At 42.0% G+C, this 20,236-nt stretch overlaps 1 protein-coding gene across 3 annotated transcripts in view; it reads left to right on the top strand.

Moving 5' to 3' along the window:
• TBXAS1 (thromboxane A synthase 1) overlaps window positions 1-20,236 on the top strand; it is a 231,251-nt gene that overhangs the window by 42,273 nt on the left and 168,742 nt on the right. For 2 of the 3 annotated variants that reach the window (XM_080393576.1, XM_080393573.1), the window contains exon 2: window positions 12,197-12,290. In XM_080393576.1, the coding sequence (XP_080249702.1) occupies window positions 12,197-12,290 (94 nt within the window). Of the gene's footprint in view, window positions 1-12,196; window positions 12,291-15,216; window positions 15,413-20,236 lie in introns of those variants that run through there. The other variant, XM_080393574.1, reaches the window with a different exon arrangement.

Consider the following 20,236-nt stretch of genomic DNA (forward strand, 5'->3'; position numbering starts at 1 on the left):
GTTACCTCCCTGTGGAATTTTAGTTCATTGTGGAAGTTAAAAAGTAATCAAATGACAGTGCGCAGACTTTCCTCCAGTTTAGGGGACCCCGTGATGATTTATTTATCATTTTTGTTTCAGCAGGAGTTATGAACCACTGTCAAAGACCAGGGCTCCGCTGTGCACATGAAGGCTGTGTGATGTAATGGAAAGATGGTTGCTGTCTCAGTGAATTTGCAGTTGAGGCGTTGAAGCGTTTTGCCTTCATGTGCCAGGAGCATTTGAGACTGTTTAACTGGAGGAGGGAGGGTGAGCTGGGACAGCAGTGTGATAGCAGGTCCTTTAAGAGATGCTGTGAAGGGGGCCTTTAACGGATTTGTATGGTGCATTACTCATGCAACAGTATGTCAGATGTTAAAAAACCAAGAGTCAAGGGAACAGGTGACAGTAATGGACTTTCTTTTGTTAGCAGAGAGCAATGATTACAAATTGCATCCAGGAGCCTGCCAGATAAACAGTTTGAGAGAGAACATGACTGATATAAGAGCAAAGATGCTTCATTAAAATTTCCTCTTCCTGTCATGTGCACAACTGCTTCGTGGAGAGGAGGACTGTGGCTGTGTGGATTAGGGAAGATCCAGACAAGCAGGCTGCAGAGTAAGCTGTTGTGTGCTATGACACAGAGTAATGCAAATCAACTCTGTTCCAGGAAAGCCATTTCCATGTCAGGCTCTACATGAAAATTATCTGACTTGAACAAGGGTTTCTTTATGAAGTTAAGAGAATTATTCCTAAGGATTGGAATTCATCTGTGTCATGGAGGAATGGCCAGAATGGACTTCAAAGTGCAGTCAGAAGATGAGATAATGTGGAACAAGCACTTTTTTTTTTTTTTTTTACAACCAGCAGCCCAGAGAGGAGCATGTCAGCTTAAAAAGTATATTTCTGTCTGAACAGCCCAACCTGCTGTTTTACAAGTAAAGTGTGGTGTTACTGTGTTTTTTAGTGATTAAAGAAGGAAAATACCTCTCAGTCTGTTCTACTCTGGGTTTGACGCTTCGTGCATACGCAGTGTCGCTATTCCTGAGTGTAGTCAGTTGCTCAGTCTCCTTATGGCCTGGACGGGTGATTCAGAGCTCCAGGAAACCCCAGTTGCTTTTGTTTTGCTTTTAATCTGGATGGCACTTGGGAGCAACACTTAGGCCCGCTTTTTTTAGGCAGTTTTTTGAGTTGAGAGAATCTCCTTGAAGTTTGCTTCCTGTGATGCTTTCATCCAGCCTGTTTGAAATTCTGCTTTTCCTTTGGCTTTGTTCAGCATCTATTCAACTACCTTCTGTTTTGCAGTAGGTATCAGCCTTTGTTAGTGGCCAAGGATAGTTTACTTGGCTCGTGATAGTGTTTGACTGCTCAAGCACACTGAAAGGTGATTGAAATAATTTCACTGCACTTCTTGTCTCATGCCTATTGCTGCTAAAAAGCATTCTGCTAGTGCTGGGGTAGGGAATAAAAGTTATGCATATTCCTTGCTCTATCTACTTTGTCTCTTACAAGATGAATTCACATTGTGGAAAGGACTGAGTTACTCCTCTTTTCTGTGGGCTCAACTCTTGTCAGTCTATAAGTACTCAAGAAGTTATGAATAAGATGCAAAGGAAAAGAGGAGGCTGAGTTTATTTTCTGTATTTCCACAAGCCTTTGAACCCCAGTTCTGTACTTGCACTTGCTGTTCATGTGTGCAGGAGCGTTGAGGCTGGGGGGATTGTCCCTTCTTCCCTTCAGAAATTAATGATGGTTTTCCTTGGTGACCAAAGTGTGTTGCTGCTTTTCACAATGGGAGCTCTGGACACCCTACACTTGAATTCTAGTGGTATTAAATCATGCAGCAAGCTCTGGACTCCCAGTATTTAGATGCCCTATAGTAGCACCTCTGTTTAGTTCTGGGGCTGTGCAGCCAGGACCAGTGCTATTTCATGATGTAGCAGATTGTCATTTGTTCCCTGAAGTGTTCTCACTTCCAGTGGATCCATCTATGTTGCTTTGTGTATCTGGTTTAGCCAGCTGCCAGGACATGGGATCACTCCTCCAGAGGTGTTTGTGCCTCCTTTGTACCTGAATGGTGTGGAAATAATGTGTGATGTGTAATTTAATATTTTGTGTTGTTTTTTATTTGTTGTTGGGAATGATGGAACAGGAGAGAGAGAGGAATGAAAATTTGAGCAAGAAAAGAAAAATAAAGAGGCATCCTTTCTCCTTGTGGCATCAGAGTACTCCTGGTTTTTAAGTTATGGGCACCAGGCAGAGTCTCCAGTATCAATTTCAAGTTTATCATAGGCTGTCTGGTATGTACAGTATTACAGCATCTTTCCTGTAATTAAGGGTCAGACAACACTGTCATTGTCACCCCTTTACTATAATGGATTAGAACATGCATAAAATAACTAGCTGTGAGCTGAGATTTTATGTGTGCTCTCAGACTGAGAGCCAGCACTTCCTTTATTTTTAATCTGGCATACTTAATTATAGGAGAGTCTGAGGACCACAAATTAAGGTTGTGTGATGCTCCCATTATACAACTCTATTTTCAATTGCTTATTGCTTTATCAAACTTTGAGCAGCTGGGCTTGAAGATTTCCAGGGCTGGTGTCTGCCTTAGGTGGAATTACTGAAAACCTTCAGTTAAATGAGCTCTTTAATTTCTGAGGCAAAGGCTAAAGAAAAATGTTGGTTGGTTTGCTTTATTTTTGGGGTCTTTCTGGTGGGTTTTTTGTTTGCTTTTATGTGGTTGGTGGGGTTTTTTTATTCCTCTTTAGGGGTGGTTGATTTTTATCTTAACTTTGACACAGGGATTCAATATTTGGTGAGAGGAGGTGGGTTTTATGTCAGTGGATGTACTTTTCACCTTTCTTGTGCAAATCTAGGCAAATTTTAAGTCTTTGAAAAATTGCAGTTAGCACACATTAGCTGGAATCTCTTAAGCTTATATATAATTTTAAGCTAATATTTCTGATTCTGTCTTTGCTATCTGTGCTGAGGGTTGACCAGGCAGCCAGTCCCTGAGAGCAGTTCAGCTTACTCCAGTTACAGGGGCTGAGAAAAACATTTCTGTAGTGGATGCCCCAGGCGATAGCATCAGTGGGGCTTAGGCACAAGAACTGCAGGCAGGGAGCCTGTCTCATCTCTCCATCAGCCCCTTTCCCCTCAACTCACCCACCATCTGCGTGCAGCGCTGCTGGGGAGGAGGGAAGGGTGGTGCACTGTGGGTGTTGAAGGGATGAGAAAGGGACTTGTGCAAGTGGTCTGGTAAGAACGGGGTTAGGGGAGGAGAAACCGGGATCAGTTGCTGTGTGGAGGCGGGTCAGTGGCTGATAGAAGCCAGCGTGGGGTTGTGCTAGGGAGGGGTTGGTTGTGGAGCTCACAGCGGGGGGTGAAGCAGAGGCTGGGCAGGGAAGCAGAGCAGCTCTGCTCAAGTGAGAAACGGTGGTTTGGGCTGAGAGTGGTGGCAGATCTGTGGATGGGGGAGAGTGGGGATGTGGTGGTGCTGCCAGAGGAGCAGATAAGGGCTTACTGCTGGGGTGTCAGCACCCAGCAAGAAGCCTACCATTTTGGTTTAGGAATTCTTAAAGTTCTCTTGGGTTTTCTCTCTGAGGAAGTATTACAGAGACCCTCTGGCAGGCTGTGTCTTGCAGCTCCCTTGCATGAAAGACAACCCGCTTCCTCTGTCAGCTCTGCCATTAGCTCACTTGGCAAAGGTCTCTGCCATAGTCCTTGGATCTTTTCATGATCCCTGGGGATGCAAAATGATGCAATGCGATTGATTTTTAATGAGCTTTTAAAAAAACTGAGAATTTGCACAGAAAATTGCATTAAAGACAGATTATTGGGGTTGTAAAGTCAAGCACACGCAAGTTAGGAAATGCTAGAACAAAGTTGGGTCATGGACCATTAATTCAGGCTCTCTCTACACTACAAAATGATCTCTGGCACTCTGATCACATCTGTTTCTAGTCGGCAGGACCTCTGCCACATTCAGTGCACTGGATGGATGGCGGCCCCTTGATGTTAACCTAAAAATAAATAAATAAAATAATTATTTCCTGTGCCGTGTGATCATGAGGTCTGTCTGCATTTATCCCAAGCTGTCTAAAGGTAGGTGAATTGTCCCTGCAGTCTATCAGAGCTGCTTATTTGAGACTACGAGTGGGGAAGATGCCCAGAGGTTTGTTCCAATGACTCTTGCTGTGTATGCTTTGGTGCCTGCCATATGTACATTGACAGGCTCTTAAAAAAGGGAGGAAGGACTGTGTACCCCACCTCACCCTCAGCCAAGGAAGATGTCTCGGGCCCAAAAGCACTGGGAGGCATTGAGACCCTTGAAGCAATTTTGTTTTTCCCAGGGCTTTCCCTGGCAGGGTGTGATACCGCGCAGCCCTTGTGCCAGCTGGTTCTTAATGGCACCAAGTAGCTCCGCACATACTGTTGCTGTTGAGGAATGTGGTACAAGACCTGAACTCTAAAATCAGCTCCCTGACAGCAACAGACATCAAGCAAATTATCTGGTAGACCAGAACTGCATGGATTAAAAAATGAAAGACAGCTGAGGTACATGTGCACTAGTGGGAATACAACTTGGCTTTGCCTGCACAGCATCATTACTTGATGGGTATGCTAGATAACACCACAGGAATTCAGCCAACATAGCATTGCAACCCCTTCTTGACCTTGTGAACTACTGGGCCGGTGGCCTGGTGAGTACCTCCTCTATGGCAGTGAAAAGCCAGAATGATCAGGCTCCCAAGCAGGCTTTCCTCCCTCAATTTAAACATGAAACCGCATCCTTCATCCATACCGTTATTCCTTGTATGTAGAAATAGTTGAGATGCATACAGAAACAGATGCTGTGTTTTCTGCAAATGTAGTTGCATCACTAGGATATGAACTTGCATAACAATTAGGAAGACTCATTAAGCTGAAGCTTCATGTCCTTTTAATTATGCAATTAAAATGTCCAATTACAAAATTAAGGTATATAATTACTTGGGGAGAAAGAGAGAGAAAAAAATTTATGAAATTTTACTATGGTTTCTGAAAATCTTACTATGTTTCTAGCAATATACCTCTTTATGCAAACTTCATTCTTCCTGGCTGAAGCAAGAATGTTTATGGCCTTGAGGTGGTAGCATTTTCTTCTGTGTGCCTCACAATATCTGTGTGGAAAGAAAAAAAAAAAAAAAAAAAGAGGGGAGAGGAAACTGGTCCTTAAGAAAGATATGGTACCAGTGGTCCTAGGGAGCAAAGGTAAGGCTTGGCCTGTGGTTAAAGGCAGTGAGTTGAGACATCAGAGCTGAGCTTAGCTATCAGCTCTGACCCAGGATTTCTGCAGACATCACGTATATGGTGTTGCATATGCAATAGACCTCAGATCTGCTGTGGACACTCTTCCTGGTGAGGAGACCACCCTTTGTGCTCACACGGGGTGGAGGTCCCACCTCCTTTCCCAAGAATATATGCTGCTATAAGGAGGCAACAGCCACTGCTGCTATTGACCTCCGTAATTTTGTTTAAAGGTGTTGAGCCAACAGCGAAGGGCTGAAGCTGTGGATTTATGACTCTGGTTCATTTGCTCTTTATTTGGAAAAGTCACCGCCCAGTGTGAAGGGGCTGCGCTCTCAGAGAGGTGATGAAATATTGTCATTGGCCTGCTGTACGGACCATCTGTCTCTCCCAGGGCTACTCTGAAGCATGGTGAAACATGTTGCTTTTCTGTATGGGCTTTTTTGTTTAACTGGCCTTGATACACTACTAATTTTTAATTTTTTTTTGGAATCAAAGCAACACCCAAAACTTTAAACGCTGTGACAGCCTGCAGCCTTATTACAACCAGCCCCTTGAGGCTATCGGTTGTCTGAAGATAAGAGACACTAAAAAAATTGTTCAACAGACCAGAACAGTATGGATTAAAAAACAATTGTTAGCAGATAGATGAGGTGTAAATTTAATATTGGGCATATACTTTGGCCTTTCCTGCACATTATTCCTGGTACATTAGCAAATGTTTCAATGAAATAATAATCCTATGGTCAGTTAGGTGTTGCAGCTGGAAAACATCTGCCCCTGTGGAGGCAGATGGTGCAAGTGTGTGTAATGTCTGTCTTTTTCTTGTGCAATTATGTCAAAATTAGAACACTGGGAGTGCATGCAAGTGACTAAGGAGAGCAAGTGTTACATGGAAGTTCTCATTATCTCTGAAACTGGTATTATAGTCTGAAAAATTAATACTTAAAAAGTATAGATTATTTGAGCTTGAAAATGAATTTGGAGTACTTGAGTAGCCTTATCCCAAAGTGGCTAAAGTCTCTTCTGAAGCTTACCTCTATAATGTGCTGGAATTATACTTCTGGATATTCTGTATCTTTTTTTGGAAGAACAGTAATAATTCCTTATTCTGAGCCCGGTATTCTACACAACCAAGTATATTTCCTTTCAGCAAAAACCTCCAGTTCCACCAGGGATACTGCTAGGTAACAGTAAAGGGCAATTTGGTAATGTTTGACCAAGGTTAGAACAGGTTATAAGAGGGATTTGCTTTCCCCATTTTTCTCTCTCCGTCTTTGTGAGAGCGTGCTTCAGGACCTACCTGTCTTTTGGGGATGGACAGCTGATTTAATTTTGTGTTTTGTTTTGTTTTTCTACTAGTGAGTATGCTTTCTGGAGCTAATAACCAGAGGTGGTTGTATCCATCTGGGGTGGTATCCACTTTGGCTGCAGTACTCACCTACTTGCAAGTCCTGTGTTCTGCATGTTCCTCTGCCAGAATGGGACCAGATAATGATTTTCTATCTTAAATGTTCTGAGCATCAGACTAGAGGAAAGACTTATGTGATGACAGCTCTCCAGTGACCCTGCTACCGTATTTGTAATGCAATATTTCCCAGGACTAAGAGCAGAAAGTCTGACTCTATAGCCAGCCCAGGGACAATATCAATGTTTTGGTGAGGCTGTGCTCTCTAGGCAGCGCTCCCAGGAATGCTTGTATATTTTTATATGAGCCATCCTTGTAATGTTGGGGAGGTAACCATTATTTTGTATATTATCACTACTTTGTGAGCAAAATACATCCCAGTGTTAAATGGGATCTGGTATGGGTATATGTAAATAGAGGCAAATAAGTGAAAATGCATGATGATTAGCTCTTGTTTGGCAGGACCAATTTCCATTATCTCTTGTTTGGCAGGACCAATTTCCATTATCTCAGCAAAATACTTTGTTTTCCCACCCAGTCTTCCAAAATAATGCACCTCCCTGCTCCCAACAATGAGATTAAATAGCATCACTTTTTTATCTCTGAGTGGCCTAGTTTATAGCTTTCAGATATTATTAGGTTGTGCATTACTTAGATGTAGAAGGAATGACGTACTTTCTCTGTTGAGAAAAATTTGGGGTAATTTCATTGGTGTGTTGAACTCTATGCTGCAGAATTGGAAACTGTAATGTTATCTACCACACAAATTGTTTGCTTTTAATGGTCGATTGTATAATACTTTTTCTTGTAGTACTGATCAGTACTGACCTGGCTGGTTCTGTTGATTATATATCCATCAAATTATAAATCCATCAAAACTTTGGTTAATTATCTATCCATCACAACTTCTGTTAATTATCTGTTGAATTTAACTCTTTGTCCTTATTTTTTTGCATAGTGTTTTGCAGAGAGAAGTTCATATTTCAGAGACCTTAAATCTGCCATGCTGGCCTACAGGAATGTATTTGGCATGTTAACTTTCTTTTAACAGTCATGTTTAATATATACAGAGAGCATCTAGCTCTGAGAGGCCATCTGAACACCTTCAAAGAGTTATTGAATTGTTTATTGATCTACTTCATTACTGCTGTTCCTCTAGTTCCTTTTGATGTGTTGTCACTTTATTCAAAATATAATGCCAAGATTTTAAATTAATAGTTGTGCAGGAAGCCCTACATTTGTAAATATTAGGGTATGTTTCTCCTCTAAGTGAGAATGTGCTAGATTGTCCAGTAAACATCGCTGCCATCGGAGTTTTATACTTTTCATGCCCCTCCCTTTGCACAAAGACTCCTCCTTCTCCACCCCTTAAGAAAACTGAGGTTTTATCTTTTAGGTTTTGTCACAGTCTAATATCTTATTCTGCCATTGGAAGCTTACAAACTAGTTCTCTGCTTTGAAAAAGAAATTTGATTAATTTTCCCTCCTTTAATTTTTTCCATGTGTGTTTCCTAGTTTGTTAAATTCACGAAGTAAAAGTGCCTGCTGATTTTTTTTGTTTGTTTCTCTTTCATTAGTGTACTTAATCACTTTTTGAAGCTTTTAAAGCTTCTGGAATAGACAACATCCTATGGCAAAGGTTCCATAGTTAGTATATTAATTTCTTGAAAAAATGCTTCATTTTTAATCCTGCCATCTGAATATTCATTTGTGGATATATATTTTGGTTTTTTTTTTTTAATAGTGGTAAAAATTCTTTATTTTCTAAGCCACGCAGGATCTTAATTATATTTATCTTAGCCTACATCAGTTGCCTCTTTTTCCAGGATTAAGATTACAGCCTGTTTGCTTATTCTTTGTATAGGAGTTGTTCCATATCTTTGGTCATCTTGGTCACCTATCAGTATCTCTTCTATTTCTAAATTTTGCATTTGACTTAGCCCTTCCAGTCCTTTGGCTGGTCTTCTGCCTTAGTGTCCACCTACACCAACAGCAGGAGGTTGCCTGATACCTGATTAATCTTTGCGATAAATTAACACAGAAGTGTTTTAAGTGGCAGAGTGAGTGATAAGTCAAGCTTCGAACTGTTTCATTTAGACATATATCTTCTCCAGATGAATGTCTTGTGGTTGCCTGCAAGGCAACCCTGCCTGTTTGCACTCTTCAGCTTCTAGCCCACCTCCCCTTCCCAGCAACAAAACCTGTTTTCCCAATGCACTTCATACGCAGCTCTCCGAGTTACTGGCTGAGTGTGTGTCATGGGTGTGCTCAGTAGCCGAATCACATAAATTAGCCTGTTATTGGTTGCTTCTGGCTGAAAAGGCAAATCTTTGTGCCACAAAGCTGTCAGATTCATGTATTGCTGGTGTTCATTGTGTGTTCTAGAGGACAATTTTTCTTTCCTCCCTTTTTTTTTTTTTTTTTTTAAAGAAGCCCCCAAGCCACTACTCCTTCTCTCCCCCACACCCAAAAGGGTGGGAATGAGCTGAAGTATTGCAGAAGTAGGGGGAAAAAATAGTTCTTGATCTTTAAGGTTGCAGAAAGTAAGCTGTTACATTGGAAATGGTCAAAGTCAAGGTTACCTGTGCAGTGTTAGATCTTCTTTTGTGCATGCGGCACCGTCAGTCTTTAATCACTTGCGTACTGTTTTCTTTTCTGCAAAACTGCAGGTATTTCAACAATACTGGAAGTATTGTGAAATCATAGGGTAGAGCTAGATGTGGGTATTGATGAGATTTCTTTTTTTTTTTTTCCTGCTGGCCCTGCCCTTTCATTGTTATATTTTGGTGTGTAACTTCACTACAGTGCTTGTTTCCCATCTCATTGGGTTTTCTTACCTTTTGAAAACCTGCTTCAAATGTAACTGAACAAAAAGGAACAGAGAAAACCACATTAGGAGGGGAAAAAGGAAAGCAAATCCTCAGCTGTGTTGGGCTGCCAGTGATGTTCAGAAGCTGACAAAGATGAACTGCTCATCTAAGCATAAATAGCCTTCAGAGTCTGTGTGTTGTTTGCCTTGTGAAACTGGGTGCACTGTAGTCATTAGTTTTCTTCCTTTTTAAATATCTGGTGATCACATCATTTACTTTGTGCAGTATAAGGCTCTTTTGCATTCACTTTTCACTTTGCGGTACATGACGACCAAGAGTCTACAGAGTGGCTGGTCCACAGTGAAATTAGCAATTAACTGTGGCCCAGCCTATTGTTTTGTGATCTGCCATGTACTTCACAGTGAACATGTTCAGGATAAAATACCGCAAAATTGATGGGTTTCCACTGAGAGAGATTTTCATCTTTTCTACTGTTTACAGACTGAAGATGAGGACTTTGGTGTGACACAAAGACATGTTAGGAAGATTCCAACATTCAGTAAAAATATCCTGAAAATATATTGTGTATGCTGTTCTATCATTTTGAAGTTAAAACATTTTTTCCCCCAAGAGCATTAGCTGTTTCAATAAGCAAAACCTCGTATTTTTTAAAGTGGTTAAGTAGCCAAGAAGTCAATAATATGTATAAAATGTGTAATAAATGTTGATTTCTGTGCGTTTATTCCACAATACCTTGTCGTACTGAAATAGTGCCCTTCCATAGACCAAAGACACACAACTTCTATTGAGAGAGTTTGTGTTTGTGAAGGTTTGTACTGCCCCATAAAAAAAATTAATAAATTCTTGCTATTTTAAAATCATCAAATGTCTATCTTCTGACTGTGATTTTTGTACAATATCTTCACAAAAGAAAACTCATTAAGAGAATAGGTACTGTGCTGCAGGAAATCTTCTCAGGTAACAAAGGCACAAGTAGCTACTAACTCAGTACTTAAGTCCCATTCTGCTTTGGTGGTTGTGTGAGATTTAATTCTCTTAACCTTACATATTTCATTTTATAATACCATTCTTTCCTTTCCCTCTTACTGGAGGAAAGGATCATTTTCTGACACGAACTCTTCTTTTCTTTCCTACCTCCTCCCTGACCCACCCCCCCACCCCCCAAATTATGTACTGTTTGCCCATTAGGTTAAACTAGAATATTCCTGCTTGCATCACGTAGGGCATTTCAAACAAGGCGTGTGTTGATTATTGGACCTGAAAGAGGAGAGGTCCAAGTCATAGCAATGAGTTAGCATAGTCTTCAGAGCCAACAGGGCTGTACAGTGGGATTAAGAGGGAGTGTTGTGATTTAACATGTGGTTTAACATGACAGGGGAGTTGGCCCATCAGAGGATCTGAGGCACTGCTTCTGCTGTCTCTCTTATGTCATTCAGATGACTTGCAGACTTGATAAACTAAAGCAGTTGATATCGTGACCCCTGTACTATATGTAGTTCACTGTTTTTAGTTTGGGCTAGATCTAATTTGGTCCCCAGGACTAAATAGTCTCACTGCACTTGGGGTTCAAAGCTGAAGGACTGCTTATTACTAGTAAAAGATGAAGGAATAAGCAGACCTTCAAGTTGAGTTTCCTCTCAAAAAAATGTGGCTGCATGTGCCAAAACTGCCCCAGACACCAGACCAAAAAACTGTGCAGCTGGAGCGCTTCAAAACTATACTATTACTCTGAGCTAAGGTGTTAATATAGAAATGGCCTTTGTTAATTTTAAAGATCTTTTGCCCTGGTTCTCCTGGTGATAGGTGATAGTGTGCAGAATGGTAGCACTCAGTATTATTGTCTGCTAGCTCCTGCACTTTCAGGTTTCGCCAGCTGATGTCCACTGACTTAAATCCATTGTTTATATTATGGGGGAAGGCAGAAGGAAAAAAAAAAAAGACTTTGGGGTTGGGTTTTTCTTTTTACTTTTTTTTTTCTGGTATTGTCTCTGTCAACATGCCACAGTTTCATCTAAAACAAGGGATGCATGAAGCTTTTCAGTCTGGGTTTTGTTTCCCTGTATTTTTTTATATTTGTTTAATTTGCTGACTGGCAGCTGTAAAATCACTTAATCAGCATATCTGGCCCAAATAGTAGGCTTGACTTGAACATACTGACAGTGTCTTGGCTCATGCACAACTGAGACTAGTTTGAATACTTGTTCTGTGATCTGTATAGGTAGCGGTGATAGAAGAAGAAGAAAATAATAGTCTGAAGATCTGTCTTGTTCCTTTCCCAGCTGTGCTGCGGTAGTCAAACCCTGAATGCCTGTTTTGATCTCATTTGTAACCTTATGTAGCTTTGGAGAGTCACTTCTGGCTTACAAGACCCTCTGTGGGAAAAGGAGCAGCTATTTCCCCTGCTCAATTTTCAGGCCTGTGTTTGAGTCCCTTTGTTCTTTTGCCCTCTCTGAAGCACCACTGTATTGCGTTTATTTCTGTGACCCGAGGGGCTGCTGAGCAATGTCACCACATTGGCAGTTGTGTTTGGCCAATACAGATGGCATCTTCTCCCTCTCTGAATCCAGGAGAGTCATCTGAACTAATTGCTGTGCAAAGTCCTATCACGACAAGATCCAGAATTAACTTACTACCTTATTTTTTCCAGGTACTCCACGTCTGCATTCTCCAGACTAAGCAAAGTAGGGATCAGACATCCTCCACCTCTTCCGTTCATTGGAAACCTGCTCTTTTTCAGTGAGGTAAGATTAAGTTTTCCTTTGTATCTATCCAAAGTGACAAGAAGAGTGGACAGGAGGTAGGAGAAACTGAAGGGAATCCTATGTTTCAACAGTACCACCTCTTCAAGCATCTCCCTTTAGAAAGAACAAGCAAAACTTTAAAGTGAATTAGTAGAAACAGTTGTGTGTAAACAGCTCTAATTTCAGGGTAAAATAAACTTGAGGGAAAGAAAATGTGTAATCCTGTGCAGTTAATTACTTGAGCTTTTCCAAGAAAGTTCATGCCCTCAGTGAAACAAACTTACTTATGTGAATAGAGCAGATTATGTTAACTAGCCCCAACTGGTTTGTTCTGAGTGGTTTTGGCTCCTATGACCTTTCTGTTTGTTTGTGCTTTTGCTGATTGCACACATTTATTTTAAAGCTTGTAGCATTGCTTGCTGCTAAGCAGTAGCTGGAATTAGGTACCACTGAACACTTGCTCTGTGCCCTGAAGACTGCGACTGGGAGGAAGGGGAAGTATTGGGATTCTCCTTTCAGATTTTGCTCTGTTTTTTTTCTCACTCTTCCCCTTTCATTAGTAATGCTGTGTGTTTGTACCTTGCTCAATTTCAGTAATCCTTCTGAGGGCCCAATACCTCTTAATAATGAGAAGCTGCCATTTCTCTGGTTGGACCTTACAGTAAAATCTCTCTAGTGTGTGTCTGTTGCCGTCCAACAAGTTTTCAGTAAATCTGGGCTAACTCCAGTTGCTGCCCAATTTTGTCTTTTAAGTGCATGGTCATCAATATCCATACTGAGATTTGAATTATTAATGAGAATATAATGCCTTTTACCTTGGTCTTCGTGGTGATTATTCTGTCAACATATGACTCATTATTAGGTAAAATCCATTTAAATACCAGTTTCACATGTACTTCAATTTCATTTAGGAAATAGTGTGAAAGGTAGACTTGATCTGCTCTTGATTAATTTGAACTGGAATTGATGGGGTGACTTTAACATACAGGGGGTGCTGGTGGGATGTAATACAGACCAGTTCACCCTCACTCTTCTGGTTTCAGTTCAGCTGGATGGCATGAAGCTACTCATTTTGTAGCTCTCTGGTGGCAAAATCCAGTTATCATTAGTCACCTGCTAATGCACACTTGCTGTAAGAAAAGTTAGTGTGATATATTGTAGATAGGCTTGCCGTGTACCAGCATACAAGTGGAAAATTGTTGCAAACAGTTATCTACGATCTATTAGGCAAATTTCATTATCAAAATTCCATTAATTAAAATGAAGAAAAATGAACCTGATTTTACTAACTTTCAGGGAAGAAAAAACAAAATTTAAGGTAGCTGAGAAATCATATCTTGGAGTACTAAGAAATTGTAATTCCAGACAGGGTTTTGAAACGGAGTTCAAGGGGTGCAAAACCACAAGCACCACCAGGCTGTATGTCCAGTACTAAGATATTTTACTGTCCATCTTGTCAGCAGTCTTACTGCTGCCAGTAAGAATAGGCAGGGATGAGTTCCAGGCTCTTTGTAATTTTTCTTTCTTCCCTCATATATTTTGCCATATTTTTTGGATCTGTTCGTGTGGCTGCTGTCTTAGAAATAGTGCCCATAGCAACACGCCGGTAATAGGAGGGCTGCTTTTATACTGCTGGCTGTTCTCTACGAGAGCATTTTCAGGGACACAAGCGCTCTCACTACATTCAGTAGGGGATAGCTTCCACTTTCCCTTCCCCAGTAGGCGGGAGAACCAGAGGTTATCTGTCACCTTTCTGGGGATGGGGATGGTTTTAGGGGCTTATCTGCAAGGGGCACAGCTGTGCAAGAGCAGCAATTTGTTGGGAATTGGGTTTACTCTTTTTTTTTTTTTGTAATAGAAAGTAGCAAAATGTTGGCTTGTTCTGTTGCTATATCAGTAATGCTAAGAAGTTCTTGTGCTTGTATGTTTATGCAACCATGTCTTTTCACCGAACTGGCTTTTTAGTGAGTTTTCCTTTTAAATAGACCAGCTCCTTCTTGGTATTTCTGATGTTGTACAGGGAAAACGCACAACCCACACTACCACTAAATCATCAGACTAGTGGTTTTCAACCCATGAACATTGATTACGGAGGAATTCATGAATCGTGACTGAGAGGAATTAAGTCATATGTGACATTTGGGAATCTGCATATGTGTATCTCATATGTTTACAGGTTGAAAAACCCTGCACAACAGTGAGATCTAGAAGAGAATGGGAAGTCAAAACACTTCAATATATACAGCCTTCCAGTCCAAAAAGTGTCCTCATCTCATGGTTTCAGGCTTTCCTCCTAGAATATGATTGCCTGAAACTTAAGGAAAAAATAAAGGAGGACGGGGAGTCCCTTTGATGTAATCAAGTAAATCTAGGACCTAGGGGTTTAAGAAAAAAATCATTAACTGCCAAAAGCTCTCAACAAAATTGTGGGACTAGGCAGTGCTTTTCAATTTGTAATGGCATAAATTCAAGGATTTGCTTGTCTTCTCCCTTACTTGGATGTAAATCAGTTCTGCTGAAGGGCACGGAGGTTCCTGTTTTGCTCCGCTGCGTATGTGAACAGAGCATCAGGCCTTACCACCCTTTTTTTGCTATTATGCTTCTCTAAGCATCCTGGAAAACCAATGAACAATGCAAGCAGGATCTGACCAATAGTGCTGGATTGTGGGGCTTTTAGTAAACTTTCAGATGTATTTTAAACAAGAGAATGTTTTCTCCATGAGATTTTTTGAAAGAGTTATTTCAGAGATTTCTTGAAGAGTGTATTTTCTTTGAGTAAAATGAGAGTTGCTGTTAATAGAGTGTCTCTAAGAGAGGAAGAGGAAGTACTGAGTTAAGGAGATAAGGGAAATGCAACAGGAAAGACCTTCTCCATCACAGAGAAGCAGACTTTAAGAGCTGACTTGGGGAAAACAAAGTTATTCTACTGTAAGTCACCCCTTCTCTCTCAAGTACAATAAAGGGAGATAATCGCACCCTGAAACTAAAACATATCAAAGTTAATCGGCTTATCTCAAGAACGAGAAGATAGGAAATTATTGCAGTTATGCAGCTGGGAAATTATCTGAGTCCAAGATACTAGATTAAAAATTCTTCCATTGCGTGAGCACGATTTGTCATTGGTAAGTCTGATGTAATTATAAATATGATTAGGATGCCTATAAAAAGCAGCATGCTCAATTTTCCCAATAACTGAGCAGACTGGCAGCAGACAGACCACTGTTTTGCTAGAAACTCCTGACTGTTCCTCTACCTCTCCATGTACTGCATTTTTCCTACCAGTCTGTGGAAAACTGTAAGGTTTGTTTGCAATAGCTGTGTAACGGGAGACACAAGGGTATATACAGCATGGACTTTGACACATGGATCTGCATGGGCTTTGGAGCAGCAGGTTGCAGAAAAACTAAACAAAACTCGTCTATTAATTCCCAGGCTAATGATTTTATTACGTGACAAATGCTCTGAAAACTGAGAAGGCTCATGCGCTATGTTACCCTTCCTCCCAAAGAACTGTGGTGAACACTTGACCTGTTGCTATGGCTGTGCTGTGCTTTTCTCCCCCTTTCACATCCCTTTTTAGAAAAAGGCAGCTATGCTGGTTTTAAATGTCATTGGCTCTGACATTTGTATGGCTCTGGCCGCCTGGTACTGTACCTGTGTGTGCTGCTCCCTACTCAGCGCTCTGCAGAGTAGCGCTGTGCTGCTGCAGCCGTGGGGCTGGGATCTCTGATGTTTTGGGGTGGTGGTAGGTGTGTGGTTGGCTGCCTTGTTTTGATCCTCGGTAGGCGGGATATGCGGTTGCACCCTGCATACAGTTGGGTGATGTGCTTAGGCTCTTTATAACGGCATGATCGTGTGCTGCTTTCCTCCTATTACTCCTAGCAAGCCCCAGTGATGCTTTTGACTGGCTGTGTGCTTGTATCCCTGCCTTGCATTTTAATGAAAGACATCACTCTCTTTAGCCCCTCTCTGCCTGGACAGGATACTCTTTGTTTACTCTGTTTATTTCTGTCTGGCCTACTTGTAGATCCTGGGCTACCCTGGAGCGGCCGGTTTCTGCTGAATGGAAGTGGGGGCTGTGTGGGTGCTTTGTCTTGCTTTCAGTTTGGGATCTGACTGGGCTGTGTTGTTTTATGGCTGATGGGTGGGAGTAGAGAAGGGGGAGTGCAGGGAGGAAGCAGAGAGCAAACATGATCTTTTTCCACTACGCATCTGCCACAAGCATCCTTTGAGTTGGACGTAAAGAAAAATAAAGGCAGAGTCCCTGCAGGAATGAAATTAACCCCATGTCAATTTTCAGCCTAGAAAGCAGTGTGTCAGTGCTTAGAGAGAGAGGCTGCAGCACTTACTGTTCTGGAATTTAATGACACAGCATGTAAACCCAAACAAAGTTGGAGAGAGGCAAATGGTGAGGGGAGCAAAGAGGGGGGAAAGGGGGAAGGGAAGAAGAGGAGCTCTCAGATAGGCTGTGGACCTGGATTTAATTACAAGAATAATATGAATTACACTGACAGTGAAAGCCTGCATATGGTTTTGTGTTACTTCGTGCAGATAAACAAGAGAGGAATGGGATATGGAGCTTGTGTTTTGCAACTTGATAGCTATCTGTGTGCAATCAGAAACAGTGGCCGTGGCATCACCAACCAACCTGGTTTTATCTTGCCAAGTTAGCTATGCACATCTGCTGTGGGCTGCTGACTGCTCAAACAGACCTCACAGGGTGCTCCATGTCTTCTCTTCTGTCCAGGGAGACACCCCCTGACTGGGAGGCTCGGGCATGCATGCATTTCATGTGATGTGAATACATGCGGTGCAAACCTAAACCTAGCCGTGTCACAGTTGGCAACATGACAGAAACCTGGGGTTTGATGTGGTTTTATGTGTATATTCATACACCTATAAAGCCAGTCTCTCTCCCCTGCAAATACGTGGTATTTTCCTAGTTTCAGTTGATACTCTGTGCTACCTCCTTTGATCAGACGCTAGCGTTGTCAGATACCCTGACAAAGCCAGTGCAGTATCTGTTTGTGGGAACCTAATGCAGGAAATCAAGATGTCCCAGTTAGCTGTCTCCCACTTGACTAGATGCTATTGCACCTTTCAGTGAGAGCTGGACCTCTGGTTTCTAGGAAGAGCATCAGGTAGAGCTGTGCTGTGGCTCATTCCAGCTTCTCCCTGAGCTTGTGAGGTCTCAGCAGGGTGACCCTGCCTCTGAGGGAGCACTCCATATGCCTCAGAAACCCTTCTGTAGAGGCACGATGTCCTTGGCTTTTTTGCACTCCATGTTTCTGGTAGCTGTCTTGGCAAGGTATCCCTGAATGTGATATCAACTTTAAATAATTATTATAGAAGCTGGAGACAGTATTAGGATACATGAAGCAACTGGCAGGCTTTATGTGATGGAAGAAGGAGGGTGGATCGTTGCTGCCGTGCTGGTGAATAATGGTGATCCAAGTGATGAAGGACAGTGGTCATGACAGGTGCTTTTGCTCTTTTGTACTATACCGTTTTTCCTTTGAGGGAAGAAACATATTCCCTTCATATTCCAAGGAATGGTGTGTTGACTGTGTGTCTTCTGCCTTCAGCAGCTCCAGCATGTATTTGCTGTGCAGGGCTGGGCCAGTGTTTCCTGTAGACCTTCGCAGTTGCCCCTAGAAGGAGATGCAGACTTTGTTGACAAGCAACATAATGTTTTTGGTATTCTTTAAGCCATGTTTTGGTGATTCCTTTTGGCATACTTTATGCTTGCTTTATTAAACACTGTGTGGGGTGCAGAGGCTATGGCCAAGGCAATTGCTAGATGTATGTGAAGGGCTTTACCTGTTAAGTGGAAAGGGGATGATGTTTTCCATGGCAGCATGGCAAGTGGGAAGAGAGACTCTCTGATCATGCTGCTCTTTTTTCCCAAGTCCCAGTGTGATTTTGGGCAAGCCTGGGGCAAAGCTTTCTTATTTTCTGCTGAGAAAATCTTTCTTTTGCTTTACCTTGGGTCTCTGTTTACCCACCTGCAAAACAGCATCAATGGTGTTCTGCAACAAATAGGCCTGCTTTTTCATCAGAGCATGGTGAAACAGTTGAGCAACTTCTCTGGGGACTTTCTCTGGTTGGGGCGGCTGGTGGGACCGTTGCTTTCAATGGACTGGGCTGCTTGAAGGCTGGAGGGAGATTAAATAATTTAGCAATAGTCACAGAGCAAGTGGGGCTGTGAGTTAATGCCAGGTCTGAGCTCTGGTCTGTAAAGGAAGGTGTCTGAGTGAGGTTGGTGCTCAAGATAACAGCGCTGAAGGATGCTTGTGTGCTGTTCCATTCCATCCTTGACCAAAACCATTGCTCTTCTACGGGTTTTTTGGTGGCAACTGACAAATGCCTACCCAAGATCCATCAGAGCAGAGGTCTGCATCACTACAATGACACCTGGGGTACAAGAATGGTGTAGGGGAAGTTTGCCACGTGTTGTGTGAGAGTTTATTTGCACGTTCATCACATAACCCTCTGGAATTTGCTATGTGGCCTGCTCTTTAAGCAATGGGCACTGCTAAATTAAAGCCAGCTCTGGCATGGCATGTGGCAACAGCAAATGCAAAACAGCCATGCTGCAAAGTAGTTGATTTAAAAGAATGAAGATAACGTATAGTTGCAATGGTAGTATCATATAGATAGACCAGGTGTAACCACTTTTATACTGGAATTTACCTTGGAGTGCAGGATCCCTGTGATCATGCATGAGGAGTAGCATTCTGACAAGAAGTAGGGACCTTCACCTTGAGGAGCAGTGCAACAGTAATATGATTGAATAGGAAGACTCCTGTAGCTATTGTCGTAAACTTAATGGGCTTCTACACGTGGACTTGAAAAAGCAGGAATATTTCTAAGGTGTGATTGTCTTACGTTCACTTTTAGCTGTAGTCACATCAGTGTGGTACTGGCCTGGAGAGAATGGGATTGGACTAAATAAAATCTTCTAGTCCTTAAAAATAAAACAGAAAGCAATAGGCTCAGGGCTGCAATGAATAAGAGCAATCTCTGTTGTTTTAAATGAAGTTGTAACTTGCTCACATTACCTGTAAATCTGGAGCTTAGTTGTGTCATGTGCTGCTCGCCTTCTTACTGCGATGTGGAGAAATCCATATCCAGAAAACCAGTTCTTCTATGTCAGCAGGATTAGTATGTATAGTAATGGCCAGGTATCAGTTGTAATGCTAAAATTATAGCAGGCTCAGATTGGTTGTTGAGAACAGTTGTTATCCACGAGCCAACAAATTTAGCTGAGTCTTAACTTCATTAGCAGTGTCTAAATGCATTAGCCATATGCTCCTCAGCATATGGGTAAATACGTAACAATTTATTTTCATTAGGGTTTTCTTACAAGTGCTGCTAACCCCAGCTCCGCTAGAAATGTTTACAGCATGACACGTCTCTTCAAATAAGAAGCTGGCCTTCCGTACAGCAGGTCATCCTGAAAGGGTGATAAGCAAGATACTTCCCCTCCCGAGAGTAGGAAGGTACAGCTGCTGTGGGTCTGATCCACTGCAGCTAGCTGGGTTTGGTTTCTGTGAAGGTTTATATTAAAAAAGTAATAGAAGGCTTTGGAGAACTACCTGTTCAAACATGTGTCATGAAATCCCTGATATTCATTGTGTGCTGTCTTCTGGCTGCCCACGGTGCACCTTGGGTGGCATCACCTCCTAGTGAGCTTTATCTCGGTGTAAGATTCATAACCCTCTGGGTTCTCCCCTTTCTCTTCTCCCCAGGCAGGACATAGAGATGAAATACAACTTTTCCTGAGAGGGACTGAGTGTGAAATTGGGTCTTGGTCATAACCTCTAGTCAAATGGATGCAGTCCTGGGAAGGATGGGGTGGGTTTGCAGGATGGGCCTGGGGCAGGGCTGTGAGAGCTTCAGTAGCTGTGGACACAGGACAGATGTAAAGCAGCCATTGTGTGCTC

Source organism: Falco punctatus, assembly GCF_963210335.1.
Source record: "Falco punctatus genome assembly, chromosome: 6".
In the NCBI taxonomy this organism is placed as follows: Eukaryota; Metazoa; Chordata; class Aves; order Falconiformes; family Falconidae; genus Falco; species Falco punctatus.